The 25,778-nt window shown below is 41.3% G+C and overlaps 1 protein-coding gene across 5 annotated transcripts in view; it reads right to left on the bottom strand.

The window, feature by feature from the left end:
• LOC124723040 (coiled-coil domain-containing protein 177) overlaps positions 1-25,778 on the bottom strand; it is a 291,118-nt gene that overhangs the window by 96,594 nt on the left and 168,746 nt on the right. For 4 of the 5 annotated variants that reach the window (XM_047248217.1, XM_047248215.1, XM_047248216.1 and 1 more), the window contains 2 exons: positions 11,464-11,569; positions 9,552-9,728 (listed from right to left, as the gene is read on the bottom strand). In XM_047248217.1, the coding sequence (XP_047104173.1) occupies positions 9,552-9,687 (136 nt within the window). In that variant the 5' untranslated portion in view covers positions 9,688-9,728; positions 11,464-11,569. The remainder of the gene's footprint in view (positions 1-9,551; positions 9,729-11,463; positions 11,570-25,778) is intronic. The other variant, XM_047248218.1, reaches the window with a different exon arrangement.

Here is a 25,778-nt window from a genome sequence, read left to right as displayed (position 1 = left end):
ATAAGTATTACAGTAGTTGTATTACATGTTTATTACCTTATAAATAAATAAAAAACGTTTTTTATTTTAAATTCAGTGCATTAGTATTTGTAAAATGACTCTTAGTGTTCATTAAAAATGACGATCATTCCACTTGGGAACTGTGGAATGGTACATTAGCTTATTTGTTTTAGTTGTAAATATTTGTCATGTATCGTTGTTTTTCTGACATGTTCCACATCCAGGAGGACCTCCTCACTACGGATCAATTGGAATGAAAGTAAATCTAATCTAATCTAATTGCATGATACTGCCGTGAGCTGTGGTGCATACAGTGAGGCATAGTAGTTAGTATCACAAGGTGGTGTGCTGCCAGTCACCAGTTCAAATCAAATCACCAGCAAGTATTTGTTATTTAGCGTTTATCATTTATCAATTACGCCTGAAATATTTTATTCTCATAATGTTTGCACATTCTGGCATACTCAATGTTTGTATAAATAGCAGCACTCACATCTAGGATGCAGGTCTGTTCTCTCTCTAGGCTGGCATCCATCCTAAACGTGCTTTCAGTGCCGAATGTCATACTTCACTGACAACCCTGCTTTCAGATTTGATGGGTATGACATGACATTTTGTTTGGTGAAGATGCCAGGTACTTAAAACATCTACATCACTGTGGCTCCAAGTAGGCAACACAAAAGCCATACAAGGAGTACACTATCCCCAGTTCTGTATATTAGAGAGACCAGTGGATTCCAAAACAGCAATAAGTCAGCTAAACATTAGACATCCATCAGTGTTTTCCAGAGATGCTTGTCAGCAGCTAATGAAATTTCTGGATGGATTTGATGGAGTTGCCAGATACGATAGGTGGGACAACATGATGTCATTGGCAAAGATGTAATTTTAGTTGGATGGCACAGTTCAGCAGTGGTTCAGTAATGATGAAGGGAAAGTTGATAGTTGGGGCAAACTCTAAATTAAAGAAAACATTTGGCAACTATTGGCAACAAGTCTGCTTAGTGGAAGACTAACTGAAGAACAGCACCCAATGTCATGAGGAAATGACAAAGTCTTACATACAGAATACTTTGGCTCTAGGCCACACTGTGCAATCAAATATGACAGAAGCCAACAAAATCTCACACTTGATGAAAGGTAAGGAAAGTCACAACTGAGGAAATCATGAACTAGTGCCAGCACTTCAAGGAAATGCAACAAAGGAGAGTCAGAAAAAAGAGGTACGACCGGCTCCTGAATGTAGTCCCTATGGCAGTTGTGGAAGACCACAATGACATTTTCTCTCTCATACGTCAGGTACTAAGAGAAGAAGTACCTCTCATACACCAGGTAGTAAGACAACAGTACAGAAGTTTATGACCACCAGAACTGTCAGTCCAAGTACACAAGAGATATAAATCACCAATGTCGACCCCATACATCAGAAGGTAACAGAGAATGTTTCTTTAGCACCATTTCCTACTACTAGTTGAATGTGCCAGAAGAATAGACTCAGCCAAGTTGGACTTATGCTACAGTTGCCAAACAATAACTCAGCATCTGACCAATGCAGGTATGAGGGTTATTCGGAAAGTAAGGTCTGTTCTGATGCAAAGTGGAAACCACAGTGAAAATCTGATCTTTTCACAGATGCATTGGGCAGTGCCTCTAGTATGCCTGTCAATCACGTCACTTCGCTCATTTCAGTTCTGAGCACTTGGTGAGCATGTAAAGATGCTTAGAACAGTAGTGTCTCCCGCCAAGTATGAGGGCCTGGTGTGAGATTTCACCTGATTTCATGCAGCCCACATAACATAGCTGTCATGCATTTCCTTCTTCATGACAATTCTTGGCCGCACTCTGCAGGGGCAGTGAAGATCCTCCTGGGGTGTTTTCGATGGGAACTGTTTGATCACCCACAATGGAGCCAATAATTGACTCTTCCTGAGTTCCATCTCTGCTGACATTAACCACTGGCTATGAAGACAATGTCCTGGCACAGACAACAAGCTGTAGGCCAGCAGAGATAATTGGCAGGAAGCACAGGTGGCTGCCTTCTATGAAAAGTTGATACAACACTACACAAATGTCTAAATCGGAGCAGCAACTATGTAGAGAAGTAGCTGGAAGATGTAGGTAACTGTTGCAAAAAAACATTTTTGATTTTCACAGTGGTTTCCATTTTGTGGCTGATTGGACCTTACTTTCCAAATAGGCCTACTACAATCAACTCCCCTGCCATGTATAAAGTGCTGGAAATGAACATGCATTTGGAGAGCAGATGACAACACACCACTATATTTCCATTGTGGAGATCCAGGATACACTGAATGCTATTCCACAGAATGGTAATGAGTGTTCATCGACTGTAACCCCGCAATACATCAACCATCACTAAATTCCTGTCCTTGCTAATCAACTGCAAATGATTAAGGTCTAGCTGCGGTATGAAGCCCATTGCCATACACTGGATCAGGTCACTCCTCATCATGCCACAGCCACTTCTCATTGTTGCACAGAGGTACCTGCCTTTTGGCTAGCCACTGAATTCAAGAAATGTATGTGAGATGACCATCTATGAAGATGTGGCTGTCACATATGCAAATCCTACATGGGAAAAATGAACAATGTATCAAGAAATCTCATCGACATCATCATCAACAGTCAACCTGTGTCGGAGCTAGCTGGGTCAGGGACTGCTTTTTCACTAATGTTGAATACCTGTCATTGCCAACTAGAGAAGACTATCTTCCGTGATAATGAAAGTGATTGTGCTGTACTTTGGAAAAGGGAAATATGTCCAAGTGGCAGGAATATTTATTGAAAGAATAACTATTAACAACAGCCCTTCAAATGTAGCATTTTATCAGAATATAGTCATAATGTTGTTCTTTGATGGGACGTCCTGCAGGCATTACAAGCAGTCATAGACTGTGAAAGATCAGAGCTTCACATTGACAAAAACACAAAAAAAGATGTCTACCCACTGCCGGGCATTGATAACACCATAGACTGCTTGACAGGAGTGAAGTAATTTGCAATTATGGACATGCAGACAGGTTACTGGGAAATGAGGTTGAAATTAGGAAAACACTGTCTTCACAACACCTGACAGCTTCTACCAGCTCAAAGTTACACCATTTGAACTATGTAATGCTCAAGCTACCTTTCAGCATATGATAGTGAAGCTGCTTCAGCACCTCAAATTGACAACATGTCTTTTCTATCTGCATAACATTTTCTTAAAAAAATTTGAAGAACATCTAAGCCACCTGATCATCATGTTGAAGTGTGTTCAGAGTGCAGGCCTCCACTGAATATGAAAACGTGCCTTTTTGCTGCCCACGAAATAAAAACTTTGGGGTACCTAGTTAATAGCTATGGAATCCACCTCAATACTTAGAAAATAAAAGCAATGACAGATTGTTTGACTCCTGAGCACACTCATGATGTGAAAAGTCTTCTCAGAATGTGTTCTCACAACCAGCGATTCATAAAGGACTTCTGTATCAAAGTACATCCCATGCAAGAACTACTGCAGAAGATGACAAATGTCCTTGGAATAAGGTGCAAGAAAGATATTTCCTTTTCTTTAAGAAGGCACTAATATATTCTCCAGTCTTAGCATTGTATGAAGAGAATGTTGAGGCAGAACTTTGTACCCACACCACTTGTCACTGGATAGGTGCAGTTCTAGAACAAACTCAGGAAGGTGCTGAAAAAGCTTCCAGAGTAGCGTCCAAGTCTGTCATGAACTACTCTGCAACTGAGAAACAGTGCCTTGCAGTTGTCTGGCCCATCAACAAGTTCTGGCCATATTTATTTGGCAAACCATTCACCATTGTGATGGACCACCATTCCGCTGGCTGGCTAGCCTGAAGGATCCATCAGTTTGACTGGTGAGATGGATACTGAGGGACCAAGAATACATCATCACAGTGGTACCCAAAAATGGATACAAACACAAGGATGTCAATTGCTTTTCACGAAATCCTCTGGCAGGAGTCAGAAACATGGACAAAATCTCAGTCATCACTGCATTAAATATCATTACTGCTGAATTGAGAGAAGATCCAACATTGCTGCAAACCATAGAATAGAGGAACCAACCAAAGGCAAGTTCTAATTAACAAAGAGAAAATTGCATACACAGAGGTATGATCCAATTTTTATGAAAATTAGATGCAATGATATGCTCAGTGCAATTCCATGTGCAACGGTCAGTGCCAACATAGTTGCCGCTGCCAACCGACCGCGTGGTGAAGAGATACCAGGGCTGGACTTCAGTTAAGTAGTTTTAATTCGACATGGTACCACAGTACTATAGGTTTTAGTTTTAATGTTGACTGTGCCTTACTCTGGCATGTTATAGTAATTTTATGCTTCTAAAGAAGGCTAGGTTAATTTAACCAAAACCTGGTAAGGACCAGAAAATTTGTGCAACTGAGGCTGATTCTTCAAAATATTAGACACAAGTATCACTGCCCAAGTCTCTACCAATCTGCTAGGCACTATGTGAGCCACTATAATGAATGCCAATGACAAAGTACATGTTGTCATTACCTCTGGGGCATCTGACACCAATTCCGACTGCAACAGTGCCATTCCACTGGATTGGAGTTTACCTCTTGTGGAGGTTCCCAAAATCAACAAATAGTAATCAGTGGATAACTGTTTGCTCTGGCTACCTCAACAGCTACGCTGTCACCAGTGCTGATCTGATTGCCAAAGCTCCAGAAGTTGTAAGGTCCCTTGATGAAGACATCATTTTGAAGCAAAGAGCAACCCATGTGATGGTCTCTAATAGTGGAAGAGTTTTCCACTTGCGACTAATATCAGTGTTTTCCAGTTGCGACTAGTATCAGAGGTAATTTCACATTGTGACATCACCCCAAGGTGACAACACTCTACCACCCTCAGATGAATGGCATCCCAGAATGCTTCAGTAAGATGTTGGTGGATATGCTCTCGATGCACATTGATGTTGAACAGTGAGATTGAGAGACAATAGTGCCATTGTGGCATTGCCAAATAACACAGTGAAGCAGGGCACTACAGGTTTCAGACTGTTATTTTTTTCCCCAAGATTGTGAGGCCAGAATGACTATGGATACGACATTCCTTTTCCAGCCAGATGATATGATGACTACATGAAACACCTCACTACCAGGACTGATGAAGCAAGACAGCTGGCTTCTGTATGGCCCCTGACATCCAGGAGAAGGATTGAGAGTGCCGTACCACCAAGCACTGGCAAGTGAGGTAGAGCCCAGGAGACTTTCTATGGATTTTTATGCCTGTGTGGGAAGTGGGACTATTGGTAAACTTACTGAAACATGACTTTGGGCCTTATTGTATCCTTTGTCACTCTTGTGACATTATATATGAAATTAAGGGTTAGGACCTTTCATCAAGGAGTCAAAAGCACAGAGACACCATCATTATTGTATCCTTCATTGCTTTTCGGACATCATATACGAAATTAAGGGTTACGGCTCTTCATCGAGGAGACAAAAGTACAGATACATCATCCATGTCCTCTGTATGAAGTTCTCCTACAATTCTGTCAAACAAATTGATGATTGGGGCTTCTTGTTAAAGGAAACTGAAGGCCTGCTCAATGAACGTAAAGCTTTCATGGAAAGGACTAACTTCATTGCTCATCACAGTGAAGATAACGTGACAACATGACTCAAATGGGAAAATCCTCCAGCACTGCCATAAGCGCACCACTGACAAGATGTAGACCTCGGATGCTGTAACTGGCTTCAATGAGAACATCCGAAATGGCACAGGAGAGGAAGCAATGCTACTATCTGTGCTGCATGAAGTGTGTAGTAGTGGTTAGTATTGCTCGCCGATCTGCTGTGAGTTGCCAGTTCAAATCCAATCACCAGCAGATATTTTTTATTTAATATTTATCATTTCTGGGAGGTTTTTAATATTTCTTATGTTTGTATTGCTTATATATTCTGGAATATTTGATGTTTGCATAAATAGCAACACTCTTCATCCAAGAGGCATTTCTTTTCTGTCTGCACATTTGTGTAAATACTAAATGTGCTTTCAGTGCTAAGTGCTGTACTTCACTGACAACCCTGCTTTATCATGGTTATAAGTTATAACATCGCAGTATAACTCTACTGAACCATCTGCTGTTTTTTGCAAATCAAAAATCAATTGCAAGAACTCAAATAGAACTGACTGCTTAAGAATAAATGCTCTATGTACACCATGCCCTAAATTTTTGTGTAATATAGTTTGATTCAGACACTTTTGGCTAAAACATAAAATTGCTTAAATTCTCCACCTCTTTCCATTTCAATCTTTCTACTAAATTGACTTTATCAGCTGTCTTCTTGATTCAAGTTGTTGCATTTGGTTTCCCAGTTTGAATTATAACTAGCATTAATAATGTTTATTGGAAGTCAGCACCACCTCTTATTTGCAGTGACATAATAAGTTTTGTTGGCAATAGCTTTTGTGAACTAATCTTGCAAAGCCTGATATGAGAGCAGACACTTTCTTGGAAAAGCATTCTGAAGCAACTGAGACATCGTAGTCAATATACAAGGTTGAAACATCACAATAAGGTAACTTTTTTCAACTAAAAGACAATGTTTTATTTGTTATTTTTGTTATTATTATCACACATTTTTGCCCTCAATGCTATGTTTGCAACTTTTAATGTTACATTATTATTCACTCTTTTGTGTTTCCTTCTTTTTTTTCTCTTTCCAAAATCTTTTCATTCTTTGGCTGTGTTTTTGGTCTGTCCATATTTTCCCTATTTTCTTCCTTCCTTTCTTTTACTTCAAATTTGGTGTTCATGTTTTTGTTTCTGAATTTGTCTCTTTCATTCATCATTCCCCTACTGATTACTGCTTGTTTTAGGTCATCTTCTACTTCTTGAGGCCAATTGGTTTTTTTTTTTTTTATTGAGCTGTTTACTACATCAAATATCCTCTCTGTGAGTCTGTTGCTGTTCGTGTACCCATAGCATGTTAGTCAGCATTTTATCATCATGTTTGTGAGTGTGACAGTGTGTTTGTATAATTCTTTGGTTTCTTCATCCATTTACTATCCCTGTGTATTGCTCCAGAAACGTTTCTGAGGATTTTGCATTTTATTTTTTTCTGATCGTGCAGCGATGTCTCGATCCCTGAGTCAACAGATGGGGACGTTTGCACGACAACAACCATCTGCACGAACCGTTTGATGATGTTTGCAGCAGCATGGACTATCAGCTCGGAGACCATGGCTGCGGTTACCGTTGACGCTGCATCACTGACAGGAGCGCCTGCGATAGTGTACTCAACGACAAACCTGGGTGCACGAATGACAAAACATCATTTTTCGGATGAATCCAGGTTCTGTTTAAAGCATGGTTGCATCCATGTTTGGCGACATCATGGTGAACGCACATTGGAAGCATGTATTCATCATTGCCATACTGTCGTATCACCCGGCGTGATGGTATGGGGTGCCATTGGTTAGACATCTCGGTCACCTCTTGTTCAGATTGATGGCACTTTGAACAGTGGATGTTACCTTTCAGATGTGTTACGACCTGTGGCTCTACCCTTCATTCGATCCCTGGGAAACCCTACATTTCAGGAGCATAATGCACGATCGCATGTTGCAGGTCCTGTACCGGCCTTTCTGGATACAGAAGTTGGTAGGAAGAATCCAGAAGACACAGGCTGAGTAGCACTACTTAGAGTGGAACACATCGTATAGTGCAGGATGCTCAGCAAATGGGTGGTCCAGCTATCTCTTGACTACAGTTTGATGGTGGCCATTCAAGTTGACAGACAGCTTGTTATTGGTCAGTCCCACATAAAATGCCACATAGTGGTTGCAGCTAAGTTAGTAGACCACATAGCTACTTGCACAGGTGGCTTGCCATTGATAGGATAGGAAATAATTGTGACAGGACTGGAGTAGGTGCCAGTGGGACAATACAGTACAGGTCTTTCATGTAGGAATTTCACAGGGATATGAGCCATAGGGCAAAGGGTTAGGAGCTAGTGTTGAATAGAGGCAGATAATAATATTGTCGATGTTGGGTGGGCAGCAGAATACTGCTGTAGAAGAGGTGGAGAGGATATTTCTCAGTGATTATTTGAGGGTTGGTAGGGAGGTGACAGGGGAGACCTGTCCCTGTTCAAGGTGTGGGGTGTAATTTCAGTCTGTGAAGGCCTTAGTGAGACCCTTGGCATATTTGGAACGGGATCTGTCATCACTTCAGATGCAACAACCATGAGTTGCTAAGGTGTATGGGAGGAACTTCTTGGTGCCGGAATAGGTGGCAGATGCCAAAATAGAGGTATTGTTAGAACTAGTATTACAAGAAATAGTAATACTAACGCAATATATTTGTCAAGGGAAATATTCATGTGGTAAATGAGCAGACCCTGAACACATTTAAGTTTCCTTTAGATAGTGGTAACTGGTTACAAATATGGTGAGAAAATTCCATAGATAAGAAAATTCATATTTGTGAATTCTTAGCAAATTATAAAGATGAATTCTTCTCAGGAAATTAGCCAAGTAATATCTTCATTTTGGAGTGATGCCTGAAGATGAAATATAAGAAACAAGTTGAAATGTCACTTTGGAATGAAGATCCTACTCAGCTGATTTTCCAAGAAGTATTCTGCAAGAAAGTTAATATTCTTCTAGTCACTCTCTCCAGAATTGTTACTATGTCCTTCCCCCTAAAAAAATTAGTGAAAAAATACAAATGGATTTAATAAAGTGTATGATGAAAATGTACTGAAGATTAAAAGAGTATTATGATTGGCATAGACGTACAGGCTCTAATGTAACAAAGAAAATGTTCATAGATGAAAAATAGTTTCAGCCAGGCCTGAAAAGAAACTATATTTATGGAAGAATGATGCAATAATTCTTCCATTTGAAAATAAGATGCAAACCATATGGAAAATAGTTAATAGTTGAGTCTAACAGCAAAAGCAGTGAACAGACAAGATGTAATGCTTTGAATGCTACACATTTCAGTGCTTTGGTTACTGATAAGGTACAGGAAATGAAAAAGGAAGGTCAACACTAATAACATAGCCACACACCGTACATATTTGTTGGAAAATATCTTGCATCACCAGCAAACATCACAGATTTGTTAGGATTCTTCCAACTTTCCTGGTACAGTTTTCAAATGGGTTTACAGCCATCTTCATCTGGCAACATAAGCTGCTCAAGTAATGCTACAAGCACACTCAAACTTACCACCTTCAGTGATGGATGTTTAAACTCCATTCAGAATGTCAAATGTAATGCAATAATTTTTCTAAGATGTGGACAATGTTCCCTCATCCTGTACAATGTCTGCAGATTTGCCACATTCATACCATTCATGTTACTTTTTTGTTGTTGTTGAATAATCCAACCAACAATAAGTTTATTGTTCATTCCTTTCCTTGAATGATGATATGGAAAATTTCCACTTACCTCCAGTGAGAGAAAAAGAAGAAACTGTACTGAGCTACAGTGAAATAAAGACATCAAGCTTATGAATGTGATTTCACAGGATTAAAAATAGGTACCTTGTTTTCTTGCTTTTGAATTGGTTTCTTTGTTCAGCTGCACTTCCTTCGGAGATCCTTCTGGAATCCTTGAGATGTCAGACGATACATCAAAAGGAGGATAGTTCTCTTTCATTTGGCCCCTATTGGAACACATTAACAATGAGTTTCGAATTGCTCTGCATATCTCCAGCTTATCTGTAAATCAAAAGTTGAGGGGCATATTTTATTCACCTATGCAACAGGGAAGGTACATATACTTGCACGGAATAAGAGAACAGCCTTAAAAATTTGACAATGGCTTGTTTGTGATTCAGGTTTGCATTTCAAATGTGATTACATCACTTAATAATGAAGTTTTCTGTTCTGAAGGTTATATAATAATGACTGAATATTTCAATCATTTTCAGTGTTAAACATGATATATGACAATACTCAAATATATTTTTAACATTTAGCTATAATTATACCATTTAAACATGCACAATGCACATGCTTTTCTAATGAAGGTCGTGCAATTTTCTTCCATATTTTATCCTTTAACTTTCAAGTATGACAATACAGACCTACAATGTAGATACTTCTGTGGAGTGGAGAAAAAGGTGGGTTTTCAAGTTATTCATCACATTTTGATTTTCAGAGAGTCTGCAGAAATTTTGAAGGGATTTAGAGAAATCATGGAAAACCTAAATCAGGGTGTCCAGACGTACATTTGAACTGTTGTCCTCCCAACTGCAAGTCCAGTGTGCTAACCACTGCACCACCTCACTCAGTTTTATAAAACTAGTGTGAGTATTTTCTCTCCCAAAATAGCTTCATCTCCTCCGTTCAATGCGGAATATTTGAAATTTGCTCTGAGCTCCATAGTACATGTTAATTTGGAAACCCCAGTTTAAGTTCTCTACTTCTACTAGACATTTTTTAAACTTAATTTTCAGTTCATCTTTTCATTCTATCTTTTACATGTCTTTAAAATTTCCAATACTATTAACTTCTTTCCTCTTCTTTCTCTTCTTCTTTTTTCAAAAGGCTAAGCCTTGTCTCTGCAGCCACAGCTTCCTCTCTTCAGCAGTCCTATTCATCTCCATGTATGAAGATCATCCCGTCTCACTAATCATGTTTTTTAAATAGGACAATAAAAATCAATCCTGAAAAACATATTGTTTTCTGTGGTTTCTCTTTGATACATAAGGTCAAATTTAATCTCCCACATCAGAGAGCTTTTTCCCCAAACTTGCTACAGCATACTATCTTCTTGCTCACTTCTCAGTGAAAGTTTCTTTTAAATAATTTTTTAAAGCTTCCTTTGGACCAAATTTGATAATTTTGCAGATACATGAAAATTATTCTAAATATGTAAAACACTTGTAAAATTCAAGATTGATATTCAGTAGACTGATATATCTTTAAGACTTTTCTTCTATTGAGTTCCATACACTGATTTTCAGCTGGTGTTCTTCCCTTACTCTTACACTATATGTTGTCTTTTCACAATACTTTTCTGCCCCCACATCTTCCTTGTGACTTTGCAAGTCTTATTTAGAATCTCTATGTAACAAACTTATTAATTATTTATAATAGTTATTATTTCACTTTGAAAATCATGACCCTCGTTCCTACTTACAGTAATAGTTACTTCTGCATGTTTTTTGAATACTATTAATATTTTAATAATGACATACTAATTGATATCCTCAGCAGAAGAAAGAGAGGAAAAGACACAGATGCAATGAATAATACATTTTGTTTTTTAGAACCCCACTCAAAATCAAAATCATCAACAACGTATAAAGGATAATACTTTAATTTCATTGAAGAGTTGGTACAAATATGACACAGTATTCACAAAGAATTAGCTCTTGTGTAAAATAGTTTCCATTGCTGACAAAATGATACAGAAGTATTAATAAACAGATAACAGAGTATTACTCACTTAATCTTTCCCTCTCTTGCACAATATATAATTTATAGACTTCATCTGATGAGAGGCCCAGTTCTTCTCTGTATTCTTCAACACTCTTACGGAGGAGTTCTACGGGCTAAACAGTTATATTGTGTGAGAACGGATCATTCAGTTGAAACACCAATATTAATATTAAAAAATACAGCCAAAATTATGAAATGACATGTGTGATATGACAGCAGATCACTGAGATTCATCCACAACACCACAGAGTAACCTGTCAGCTGACATAAATTGTTTGTCACAACCATAAGTCTACGTCTATAGCCCTTATGCATTACCACATTTAGTAGAAATAAAGCAACTCCATGCACTGACATATCTCAACTCACATATTGGTCAAAGAAACTTTTCTTGTTCCATACTAACAATTACAGAAAATTACCACTGAAATGTTGAATGACGTGTGAGGAGGACTACTGCACCAACCAGTAAGAGCCAATATTGTGCAGCATACACTATATTCCTCACTGCTTACTGTTACTGAGTAGGGACTCTATCCATTGTACCACATCCAACATTTAGACACAATATTAAGACATTCTTACATTTGTATGCCACCAAACAAATGGGTGCCCTTATCAAACATTCTATTCTAGGTGCAGCATTTTGGAGCTGATAAATGTATTTTTATATGTTTTCAGATCAAGTGATTCCCCTGTGTGAAAAAAGGAGCACTTAAGCAACTGCACTGCACGGAAACACATCAGTGTAGAGAAGGATTGATTCTCTTATGGAGAAAAAACACTGGCAGTAAGGTATGAAAGACTGGAATAAACATAGTACACCCTAATTGTAGATATAGAGTCCGTTGAAAATTTTATGTAGGAACATCAATGCAGGGAGAACTAAAGTTCTGGTTGCTCAATACCAATATATTTAGAAAAAAGTTATCTACGAAATTGTGTGAAGTAATTGAAACAGATTGACAGATTGTATGTAACTAACAAGACATGTGGAAAAAAATTGCAGTGTGACAGGAAAACAGGGACCAACGAGTAATGTAATGGTAATAGGAGAGTGAAAAAAAATCGACCACTTAATCATTTACATAAATGCCAATGCCTAATATACGCTTGAGTACAATATTTACTTGGGTTAGTAAGTTTTTAATGCTGTAGGTAAACTACACTCCTGGAAATTGAAATAAGAACACCGTGAATTCATTTTCCCAGGAAGGGGAAACTTTATTGACACATTCTTGGGGTCAGATACATCACATGATCACACTGACAGAACCACAGGCACATAGACACAGCCAACAGAGCATGCACAATGTCGGCACTAGTACAGTGTATATCCACCTTTCGCAGCAATGCCGGCTGCTATTCTCCCATGGAGACGATCGTAGAGATGCTGGATGTAGTCCTGTGGAACGGCTTGCCATGCCATTTCCACCTGGCGCCTCAGTTGGACCAGCGTTCGTGCTGGACGTGCAGACCGCGTGAGACGACGCTTCATCCAGTCCCAAACATGCTCAATGGGGGACAGATCCGGAGATCTTGCTGGCCAGGGTAGTTGACTTACACCTTCTAGAGCACGTTGGGTGGCACGGGATACATGCAGACGTGCATTGTCCTGTTGGAACAGCAAGTTCCCTTGCCGGTCTAGGAATGGTAGAACGATGGGTTCGATGACGGTTTGGATGTACCGTGCACTATTCAGTGTCCCCTCGACGATCACCAGTGGTGTACGGCCAGTGTAGGAGATCGCTCCCCACACCATGATGCCGGGTGTTGGCCCTGTGTGCCTCGGTCGTATGCAGTCCTGATTGTGGCGCTCACCTGCACGGCGCCAAACACGCATACGACCATCATTGGCACCAAGGCAGAAGCGACTCTCATCGCTGAAGACGACACGTCTCCATTCGTCCCTCCATTCACGCCTGTCGCGACACCACTGGAGGCGGGCTGCACGATGTTGGGGCGTGAGCGGAAGACGGCCTAATGGTGTGCGGGACCGTAGCTCAGCTTCATGGAGACGGTTGCGAATGGTCCTCGCCGATACCCCAGGAGCAACAGTGTCCCTAATTTGCTGGGAAGTGGCGGTGCGGTCCCCTACGGCACTGCGTAGGATCCTACGGTCTTGGCGTGCATCCGTGCGTCGCTGCGGTCCGGTCCCAGGTCGACGGGCACGTGCACCTTCCGCCGACCACTGGCGACAACATCGATGTACTGTGGAGACCTCACGCCCCACGTGTTGAGCAATTCGGCGGTACGTCCACCCGGCCTCCCGCATGCCCACTATACGCCCTCGCTCAAAGTCCGTCAACTGCACATACGGTTCACGTCCACGCTGTCGCGGCATGCTACCAGTGTTAAAGACTGCGATGGAGCTCCATATGCCACGGCAAACTGGCTGACACTGACGGCGGCGGTGCACAAATGCTGCGCAGCTAGCGCCATTCGACGGCCAACACCGCGGTTCCTGGTGTGTCCGCTGTGCTGTGCGTGTGATCATTGCTTGTACAGCCCTCTCGCAGTGTCCGGAGCAAGTATGGTGGGTCTGACACACCGGTGTCAATGTGTTCTTTTTTCCATTTCCAGGAGTGTATTACCAGCCCCACAGCAGATTTTGATGCTAGGGAGTTAATTCTCTTTTTGATTCCTTCAGAAAAAGTTACCATAAGCTTTCCATATCTATGTTACTATAGTTTTTAGGTTCAGATTATTTAAAAATGTTTGATGTTTGTGTATTGCCACTTATCACATGGTTATTTTCCATCATAGCTGAACCCTTCTGTTCCTTGACTGATCTGCCAGTTTTTCTTCAGGCTATCCCATGCTGATTTGACATAATTATTTAAATAAGAGCTTCAGACATAACAGTCAACTGAGAGTTTTTAATAGTACTTCTTTACATAGGACTTTAATTACTACCAGTAAGCCCCCAATTCCTTAAAGAATAAAACTCTTGTATAAAAGAGCAGATTGGTTGGCACCCCTGCAGCTAGGCAGACGCGCGTATACAAAGTTAAGTGATTAATATTGAAATAAGAGCTAATTTAGTTAATATTAAATTTTAGCCTAGTGTATTTACTTCTTCTCTAGGCTATCTATTGAAGGTTTCGCTTTCATGACCGTATTTAGATCGAAAAGGAAGTATTTTGTAAAGGCTGGTAGTCACTAGTTTTGTTTACGTTTTCAGGTGTAAATTTCACACGAGTGTAGATTTTCGTTTTTGACTAGAGTTATCGCTTCAAAGTCAAATTAATTCGTGTCTGTCATACAGAGTTTAGGGAGTTAAAACTTTCAGAAGTAAGTTTAAAAGTTTGTTTACATTAGTGTTTATTTACGGATTAGTACAGGTTATGAAACTACTGTGGTTTTGTACCAACTTATTCTCTGCTTTTGTGTTAAGTTTGTCTGTCAAACCATGTGTGACAAATGTGGTGGCTGCTATAGAAATTTGAAAGAGGGGGTGTTCTGTGTAGACTGTAAATTATGGTTTCATTGGGACGAATGTAGCGGTGAGGAAGCAAGGGTAGAAAATGTGAATTTTCCATGGCAGTGTAGGTCATGTAGAAAGGACAGAAAAATTTCTGAACAGGAGGCAAAAATTTGTATCCTTAAGGCTGAATTAGATAATGAAAACTTGGAATTATGTAGGTTAATGGAGGAAAAAGAGGCGGGGAACTGGGAAAGGTAGCAAGCAAAGCGACGAAAAAGGGAAACACTTGCAAAAACTTCAGAAATTCAAATAGTAAATCAGTTTGGCTTGCTATCTGAAGTGGAGGAAGGGCCTCATCCATATGTAGTTGAAAGTAGGTTGAAGCAGAATATTAGCTTAAAGAAAAAAAGACAGGGCAGGATCAAACCAGAATAGGAGAAGAAGAATTCTGCTTATAGGCAGCAGTCATGGGAGGGGTGTGGGCCAGCAGCTTCAGGAGAAATTAGGTGACAGAAAACTTAAGTCAGCTATGCAGGGACTTTGAGAAGGAAGATCAGGTGATTATAGCTGGGGGAGCAGGAAACAGCCTGGCTATGAATCCAAGATACAGTATTAAGAGTGACCTGGGCAAAATAGGAGCAGAAACTGGGCACACAAATGTGGGGTTTGTGGAGGTCTTTCAGAGCCATGAACAGCCCTCAGTAAACACTGCAGTAAGGCATGTTAACACCGAGCTGAACAGGATGCTCCAGACACTGGCAAAATCTCACACAAGTGTTGTTCCAGTTAATGCTATTGGTAGGTGGGGATACACTACACACAGCCTGTACCTGAATAGGAAGGGGAAAAATAAGTTAGTTTCTCCATTAGCAGAAACTGTAAGGGGGGAGGGGGGGGGGGGGCACAGTCACACAAAGGGTGATCCCAGTGGTTAATGGGTCCAGGCAGACAGGTTTTTTAGGTTAAAGCCAAAGTCCAGACAGACAGAAATCAAGATAAATAGAGTAAAAGACACTTCATGTACAGTAAATTGTGGCAAAGCTAAGGGTAGTATCAACTTAGTCCATCAAAATATGAGGGGAATAAAAAAAATAAAGTAGATGAGCTATTAGTGTGTTTAGGTGATCTCAAAAGTAAAAATGAGATTGATATACTCTGTCTGTCTGAACACCATGTAACTGTGGGGATGGATAGTGTCAGTATAAATGGGTATAATTTAGCATCTTACACTTGTAGAGCTAGGATGGATATAGGAGGAGCTAACATTTTCATAAAACAAGGGTATAAATACAAAACTGTAGAAGTAAGCAAATTTTGTGTTGATAAGCACTTTGAGGTTTGTGCATGTGAACTTCAGTTAGATAATGTAGTACTGATATTAGCAACAGTGTACAGGTCCCCATTAGGAGACTGGGAGCTATTCATAAAAAAGTTTGACTCCCTATTATGCTGTCTGTCAGACAGAAAGAAGAAGTTACTAATCTGTGGTGATTTCAGTGTAAGCTTTCTAAGTAATTCTGATAGGAAAAGTGAACTAGAAATGTTATTAACAACATATAACTTAAAATCAGTGGTCAATGTCCCTACATGTATAGCTCATGACAGTAGCACTCCAATAGATAAAGTATTTGTACAGAAAGAGGATGTAAAACAAACACATGCTTTCCCTGTGGTAAATGGATTGTCAGACCATGATGCACAACTGATTCACCTACAAAACCTAACAGGGTGTACAGTTCAGAAACCATTAAATAAAAGTGTGAGGTTGCTCAACCTGGTATCTATAGAGCACTACAGAGAAAGTTTAAGAAATGGTAATTGAGGAGATGTATATAATGAGCCAAATGCTAATGATAGATGCAACATATTTCTTAATAAATTTATATCCCTTTTCAAACATTGTTTCCAAAAGAAAATTACTAAATGTAACACCACACACTTTTCAAATAAACCTTGGATTACTACAGGTATTAATGTGTCTTCAGAAAGAAAAAGAAAACTGTATGAGACAGCAAGACCTAGTAAAGATCCAGAAGTAGTTTTTCATTATAAAAATTATTGTAACTTACTGAGAAAAGTTGTAAGGAAATCAAGAAATATGTATGTTAGAGAAGAAATTAACAACTCCGGCAATAAAATCAAATCAATATGGAATGTTGTTAGAAGGGAGACAGGAAAAGTAACCACTGGGGTAGGTAGTATTACTATTAAAGAGAATGAGACCATCCTAACCAACAGTACACAAGTAGCTAATGTAATAACAACCATTTCTTACATGTAGGAGAAAAAATTGGTGAGAATAGTTCAAAAGAAAAAGGCCAGGCAGTACATGGAAGAGCCAGTTTTGAAAAATTTTAGTCATATTAAGTTTCATCTAACAACCTCTTGTGAGATAAGTAAAATTATTAAATCTTTGAAAAATAAATGTTCTGTTGGGGTAGATGACATCTCTAATAAGATATTAAAACAATGTGGAGTGATTACAGCTGATGTTCTGAGTCACATATGAAATGCATCACTAACTCAAGGTATTTTCCCAGACAGGTTAAAATATGCCATTGTCAGGCCTCTCTACAAAAAGGAGGACACCACAGATGTCAATAATTGGCTCTGGCTCTGAGCACTATGTGACTTAACTTCTGAGGTCATCAGTCGCCTAGAACTTAGAACTAACTAAACCTAACTAAACTAAGGACATCACACACATCCATGCCCGAGGCAGGATTCGAACCTGCGACCGTAGCAGTCGCTTGGTTCCAGACTGTAGCGCCTAGAACCGCACGGCCACTCCGGCTGGCTATGCCAATAATTATTGGACAGTATCCTTGCTTACAGCATTTTCAAAAATCTTCGAGAAAATAATGTACTGAAGAATGGTTAGCCATCTCAACAGTAATGGGATACTTGAAAAATCATAGTTCAGATTTCGAAAAATGCTGTTCCAGTGAGACAGCAATATACAATTTCACTGTCCACATAAAAGAGTCCTTAATTAATAAAATGTCACCAATACGAATTTTCTGTGACTTGTCCAAAGCATTTGATTGTGTGAACCATGACATTATGTTACAGAAATTACAATTCTTTGGTATAAATTAGGTAGCACATGAGTGGTTTAAGTTATACCTACAGAACAGGAAACAAAAAGTTTCTTTATATGGTTCAAGTGATGTAAATAAGTTTGCCACTGTATCTAATTGGGGTGAAATAACATTAGGTGTTCCACAGGGTTCAATCATGGGTCCCCTTCTATGCTTGACATATATGAGTGGCCTCCCTTCTTATCTGAAACAACAAGCTGAACTGACACTGTTTGCTGATGATACAAGCATCATTATTAATCTAGTAAAAGAAACTCCAATTGAAAATGATACAAATAAGGTCTTTGGAAAAGTATTAATTGGTTTTCTGCAAATGGGCTTGCTCTAAACTTCAAAATAACACAGTACATCCAATTTTCTGCTGCAAAAAGTACAGTTTCTTCAATAAATATAACATATCAACAGAAGTCGGTAGACAGGGTAGAACATACTAAGTTTTTGGGTGTACATATAGATGAGAATCTTAATTGGAAAATTCATATTTTGGATCTTCTAAAGCGACTAGATTCAGAAACTTTTGCAATCAAAATACAATAATTTCCAATTTTGAGGATATAGAAATTAGTAAGCTAACATACTTTGCATACTTTTACTCTCTGATGTCATAAGGAACAATATTATGGGGTAACTCAACACTTAGACAAAAAGTATTCACTGCTCAAAAGAAATTGGTTAGAATAATTTGTGGGGGGTCTTAGTCACACATCTTGTAGGCATCTTTTTAAAAGATTTGGAATTCTTACAATAGTCTCACAGTACATTTACTCACTAATGAAATTTGTTCTCAACAACACCGACCAGTTTAAAAACAACAGTGACATTCATGATTATAATACCATGATTATAATACTTAACTTATCTTTGACACAGAAAGGTGTAAAATATGCTGCTATAAAAATTTTTGACAAATTACCAGATGAAATAAAATGTCTGACAGACAGTAGTAATAGCTTCAAAAATAAATCGAAATCATATCTCCTTGACAACTCCTTCTATACCATAGATGAATTCTTGAATAGGAATAAATAAATCTATTAATATAGTTGAATTGAAAGAAGGAGGTTAAGATGGTATGGGCATGTTAAGAGGATGCATGGGCAGAGACTCCCCAAAATTATGGAAGAACTAAAGATGGATGGGAAAAGACCTAGAGGGCACCCAAGAACGCGGTGGAAAATGGGAGTGAGAATATCTGTAGAAAGGAGATGTGTGACCTGGCAGCAAGTGAAGGAAGAAAAATGGTGGGAGGACGGAGCCAAATGGAGAGGACTCATCAGCACCCAGACCCGGCAGTAGCTGGAGCAGGATTCGGATATAGATAGATTAATATAGTATAGGCATGTTGTGCCATTTAAGGGAATGGGTAATTAACCTTTAATATATATATATATACTCCTGGAAATTGAAATAAGAACACCGTGAATTCATTGTCCCAGGAAGGGGAAACTTTATTGACACATTCCTGGGGTCAGATACATCACATGATCACACTGACAGAACCACAGGCACATAGACACAGGCAACAGAGCATGCACAATGTCGGCACTAGTACAGTGTATATCCACCTTTCGCAGCAATGCAGGCTGCTATTCTCCCATGGAGACGATCGTAGAGATGCTGGATGTAGTCCTGTGGAACGGCTTGCCATGCCATTTCCACCTGGCGCCTCAGTTGGACCAGCGTTCCTGCTGGACGTGCAGACCGCGTGAGACGACGCTTCATCCAGTCCCAAACATGCTCAATGGGGGACAGATCCGGAGATCTTGCTGGCCAGGGTAGTTGACTTACACCTTCTAGAGCACGTCGGGTGGCACGGGATACATGCGGACGTGCATTGTCCTGTTGGAACAGCAAGTTCCCTTGCCGGTCTAGGAATGGTAGAACGATGGGTTCGATGACGGTTTGGATGTACCGTGCACTATTCAGTGTCCCCTCGACGATCACCAGTGGTGTACGGCCAGTGTAGGAGATCGCTCCCCACACCATGATGCCGGGTGTTGGCCCTGTGTGCCTCGGTCGTATGCAGTCCTGATTGTGGCACTCACCTGCACGGCGCCAAACACTCATACGACCGTCATTGGCACCAAGGCAGAAGCGACTCTCATCGCTGAAGATGAGACGTCTCCATTCGTCCCTCCATTCACGCCTGTCGCGACACCACTGGAGGTGGGCTGCACGATGTTGGGGCGTGAGCGGAAGACGGCCTAACGGTGTGCGGGACCGTAGCCCAGCTTCATGGAGACGGTTGCGAATGGTCCTCGCCGATACCCCAGGAGCAACAGTGTCCCTAATTTGCTGGGAAGTGGCAGTGCGGTCCCCTACGGTACTGCGTAGGATCCTACGGTCTTGGCGTGCATCCGTGCGTCGCTGCGGTCCGGTCCCAGGTCGACGGGCACGTGCACCTTCCGCCGACCACTGGCGACAACATCGATGTACTGTGGAGACCTCACGCCCCACGTGTTGAGCAATTCGGCGGTACGTCCACCCGGCCTCCCGCATGCCCACTATACGCCCTCACTCAAAGTCCGTCAACTGCACATACGGTTCACGTCCACGCTGTCGCGGCATGCTACCAGTGTTAAAGACTGCGATGGAGCTCCGTATGCCACGGCAAACTGGCTGACACTGACGGCGGCGGTGCACAAATGCTGCGCAGCTAGTGCCATTCGACGGCCAACACCGCGGTTCCTGGTGTGTCCGCTGTGCCGTGCGTGTGATCATTGCTTGTACAGCCCTCTCGCAGTGTCCGGAGCAAGTATGGTGGGTCTGACACACCGGTGTCAATGTGTTCTTCTTTCCATTTCCAGGAGTATATATATATATATATATGATATGGTTATAATAGAGGGATACATTCCACGTAGGAAAAATATATCTAAAAACAAAGATGATGTGACTTACCAAATGAAAGTGCTGGCAGGTCGACCTTTAAATATGTCTGCTTGTGTCTGTATATGTGTGGATTGATAAGTGTGTGTGTGCGAGTGTATACCCGTCCTTTTTTCCCCCTAAGGTAAGTCTTTCCGCTCCCGGGATTGGAATGACTCCTTACCCTCCCCCTTAAAACCCACATCCTTTCGTCTTTCCCTCTCCTTCCCTCTTTCCTGATGAGGCAACAGTTTGTTGCGAAAGCTTGAATTTTGTGTGTATGTTTGTGTTTGTTTGTGTGTCTGTCGACCTGCCAGCACTTTCATTTGGTAAGTCACATCATCTTTGCTTTTAGATATATTTTTCCTACGTGGAATGTTGATGATGTGACTTACCATACGAAAGCGCTGGCAGGTCGATAGAAACACAAACAGACACATACATACACACAAAATTCAAGCTTTTGCAAGAAACTGTTGCCTCATCAGGAAAGAGGGAAGGAGAGGGAAAGACGAAAGGAAGTGGGTTTTAATGGAGAGGGTAAGGAGTCATTCCAATCCCGGGAGTGGAAAGACTTACCTTAGGGGAAAAAAGGATGGGTATACACTCGCACACACACACATATACAGACACAAGCAGACATATTTAAAGACAAAGAGTTTGGGCAGAGATGTCAGTCAAGGCGGAAGTGCAGAGGCAAAGATGATGTTGAATGACAGGTGAGGTATGAGTGGCGGCAACTTGAAATTAGCAGAGATTGAGGCCTGGTGGGTAACGGGAAGAGAGGATAGATTGAAGAGCAAGTTCCCATCTCCAGAGTTCGGATAGGTTGGTGTTGGTGGGAAGTATCCAGATAACCCGGACGGTGTAACACTGTGCCAAGATGTGCTGGCCGTGCACCAAGGCATGTTTAGCCACAGGGTGATCCTCATTACCAACAAACACTGTCTGCCTGTGTCCATTCATGCGAATGGACAGTTTGTTGCTGGTCATTCCCACATAGAATGCATCACAGTGTAGGCAGGTCAGTTGGTAAATCACGTGGGTGCTTTCACATGTGGCTCTGCCTTTGATCGTGTACACCTTCCAGGTTACAGGACTGGAGTAGGTGGTGGTGGGAGGGTGCATGGGACAGGTTATACACCGGGGGCAGTTACAAGGATAGGAGCCAGAGGGTAGGGAAGGTGGTTTGGGGATTTCATAGGGATGAACTAACAGGTTACGAAGGTTAGGTGGACGGCGGAAAGACACTCTTGGTGGAGTGGGGAGGATTTCATGAAGGATGGATCTCATTTCAGGGCAGGATTTGAGGAAGTCGTATCCCTGCTGGAGAGCCACATTCAGAGTCTGGTCCAGTCCCGGAAAGTATCCTGTCACAAGTGGGGCACTTTTGTGGTTCTTCTGTGGGGGATTCTGGGTTTGAGGGGATGAGGAAGTGGCTCTGGTTATTTGCTTCTGTACCAGGTCGGGAGGGTAGTTGCGGGATGCGAAAGCTGTTGTCAGGTTGTTGGTGTAATGGTTCAGGGATTCCGGACTGGAGCAGATTCGTTTGCCACAAAGACCTAGGCTGTAGGGAAGGGACCGTTTGATGTGGAATGGGTGGCAGCTGTCATAATGGAGGTGCTGTTGCTTGTTGGTGGGTTTGATGTGGACGGACGTGTGAAGCTGGCCATTGGACAGGTGGAGGTCAACGTCAAGGAAAGTGGCATGGGATTTGGAGTAGGACCAGGTGAATCTGATGGAACCAAAGGAGTTGAGGTTGGAGAGGAAATTCTGGAGTTCTTCTTCACTGTGAGTCCAGATCATGAAGATGTCATCAATAAATCTGTACCAAACTTTGGGTTGGCAGGCCTGGGTAACCAAGAAGGCTTCCTCTAAGCGACCCATGAATAGGTTGGCGTATGAGGGGGCCATCCTGGTACCCATGGCTGTTCCCTTTAGTTGTTGGTATGTCTGGCCTTCAAAAGCGAAGAAGTTGTGGGTCAGGATGAAGCTGGCTAAGGTGATGAGGAAAGAGGTTTTAGGTAGGGTGGCAGGTGATCGGCGTGAAAGGAAATGCTCCATCGCAGCGAGGCCCTGGACGTGTGGAATATTTGTGTATAAGGAAGTGGCATCAATGGTTACAAGGATGGTTTCCGGGGGTAACACATTGGGTAAGGATTTCAGGCATTCGAGGAAGTGGTTGGTGTCTTTGATGAAGGATGGGAGACTGCATGTAATGGGTTGAAGGTGTTGATCTACGTAGGCAGAGATACGTTCTGTGAGGGCTTGGTAACCAGCTACAATGGGGCGGCCGGGATGATTGGGTTTGTGGATTTTAGGAAGAAGGTAGAAGGTAGGGGTGCGGGGTGTTGGTGGGGTCAGGAGGTTGATGGAGTCAGGTGAAAGGTTTTGCAGGGGGCCTAAGGTTCTGAGGATTCCTTGAAGCTCCACCTGCACATCGGGAATGGGGTTACCTTGGCAAACTTTGTATGTGGTGTTGTCTGAAAGCTGACGCAGTCCCTCAGCCACATACTCCCGACGATCAAGTACCACGGTCGTGGAACCCCTGTCCGCCGGAAGAATGACGATGGATCGGTCAGCCTTCAGATCACGGATAGCCTGGGCTTCAGCAGTGGTGATGTTGGGAGTAGGATTAAGGTTTTTTAAGAAGGATTGAGATGCAAGGCTGGAAGTCAGAAATTCCTGGAAGGTTTGGAGAGGGTGATTTTGAGGAAGAGGAGGTGGGTCCCGCTGTGACGGAGGACGGAACTGTTCCAGACAGGGTTCAATTTGGATGGTGTCTTGGGGAGTTGGATCATTAGGAGTAGGATTAGGATCATTTTTCTTCATGGCAAAGTGATATTTCCAGCAGAGAGTATGAGTGTAGGACAGTAAATCTTTGACGAGGGCTGTTTGGTTGAATCTGGGAGTGGGGCTGAAGGTGAGGCCTTTGGATAGGACAGAGGTTTCGGATTGGGAGAGAGGTTTGGTGGAAAGGTTAACTACTGAATTAGGGTGTTGTGGTTCCAGATTGTGTTGATTGGAATTTTGAGGTTTTGGAGGGAGTGGAGCTGGAAGTGGGAGATTGAGTAGATGGGAGAGACTGGGTTTGTGTGCGATGAGAGGAGGTTGAGGTTTGCTGGAAAGGTTGTGAAGGGTGAGTGAGTTGCCTTTCTGGAGGTGGGAAACCAGGAGATTGGATAGTTTTTTGAGGTGGAGGGTGGCATGCTGTTCTAATTTACGGTTGGCCTGTAGGAGGATGCTCTGAACAGCCGGTGTGGATGTGGGAGAGGAAAGATTAAGGAATTTATTAAGGATAGGAGTTGACGGGTGTGTTCATTGGCTGAGTTGATGTGTAGGTGAAGGATTAGGTGGGTGAGGGCAATGGATTGTTCAGTTTGGAACTGGTATAGGGACTGATGGAAAGAAGGGTTGCAGCCAGAGATGGGAACTTTAAGTGTGAGGCCTTTGGGGGTAATGCCAAATGTCAGACAAGCCTGAGAAAATAGAATATGGGAGCGTAATCTGGCTAGGGCGAAGGCATGTTTGCGGAGGGAATGTAAATAAAACTTAATGGGGTCGTTGTGGGGGTGTCGTGAGGGTGACGTGGTATTAGAAGGTGGAAAGTGTAACATGAGGAAATGAAAATGAAAATAAAAATATATGGGGAAGGATAAAGGTGGACTGGAAAGTAACTGGAGATCTGGTGTGAAAAAAGGCGAAAAGGTGTTGGTTACAGCTGGGCTATGTTGGACTTGGGTTGGTAGACAACGATGTGCACAAAGGTTAGGTGGTTGTGTTGCCGCCAAAACACGTTAGAAGACGGAGAAATTCGGGAAAATTTCGAAAAAACTGCGTGTAATATATTAAAAGGAGTGGTTTTGTGGTGGCAGATTATGAAAATGAGGCTAACAATTGTCTGACAAAGAAATAATGACGATAAAACCTGTGGGAAGCGGCTAAAAATTATCAGTGATGTGGGAAAAACGGAAATGGAAATAAATCGAAAGTTATTAGAACTAGCCGAAACAGCTTCCATACCATGCAACTGATCAGTGGAAAACGCAATTAACTAACTAACATCTTATTACTTTATAAATGAGTTAATGTGTGAAATATTTCACTTTAAGCATGCAAGCTAGAAAAAAATTAGATAATGTTTGAAAGTATCTTTACAGTTTGTTGGAAGTCACTAAGTGCCATCATTATAAAACAATGAATGAATTAAGTCTGGGTATTTATGCAAATATCAGTTAAGCTGCCTCAAGACAAGCACACAGTTTCTAACTGTAATACTGGTATTAAGGGGTTAAAGTTTTAACATATGTTGATTATGACAACATTTTAAATAATTATAAGAAATACTGAAAATTAAATTTTTGTTGCCTCTGGAAGCCATTAGCAAGGCAACTTGCAACTGGTACCAAATTCTTGGAGAGTCACTTAGTAATATAAATAATATGAAGTTAATTATTTAACTTTTCTTATTCCAGACCATTTTGCACAGTTCCCTTCCTTTCTATACTATATTCCAACCATTTTGTGATCAATGATTTCTTTAGTTTTGCACTGGTGTCGCATTTTATTCATTTCCTTTTCTTTGCAGTGTAGCCATTATACACAGACGAATATTTATGCAGAAATGTATCAAATTTGGAACTGATGTCTGAAATATCAAGCTAGTCAGCTCTGCAAGGCTCCCTTAAAGAAATCTGTTGAGACAAATGGTTTTCTTTGTTAGTGCTTAAGTGTACATAGTTACTGTTGAACCCAAATCTTCCTATACATCAGGATGTGACACCAAAAACCCACTTGAAATCTAGGTCACCCCTACGGCAAATAGGATTTCCTGTGATCCAGGAAAGGAATGGAAACGATTGTGGAGTAGAAGCAAGGTCAAGAATAGAAGCCTGGTTGCTGATCCAAACATACCAATAGAGGCAT

This window comes from Schistocerca piceifrons, chromosome X (genome assembly GCF_021461385.2).
Source record: "Schistocerca piceifrons isolate TAMUIC-IGC-003096 chromosome X, iqSchPice1.1, whole genome shotgun sequence".
Lineage (NCBI taxonomy): Eukaryota > Metazoa > Arthropoda > Insecta > Orthoptera > Acrididae > Schistocerca > Schistocerca piceifrons.
This window is presented reverse-complemented; position numbering and strand designations above follow the sequence as displayed.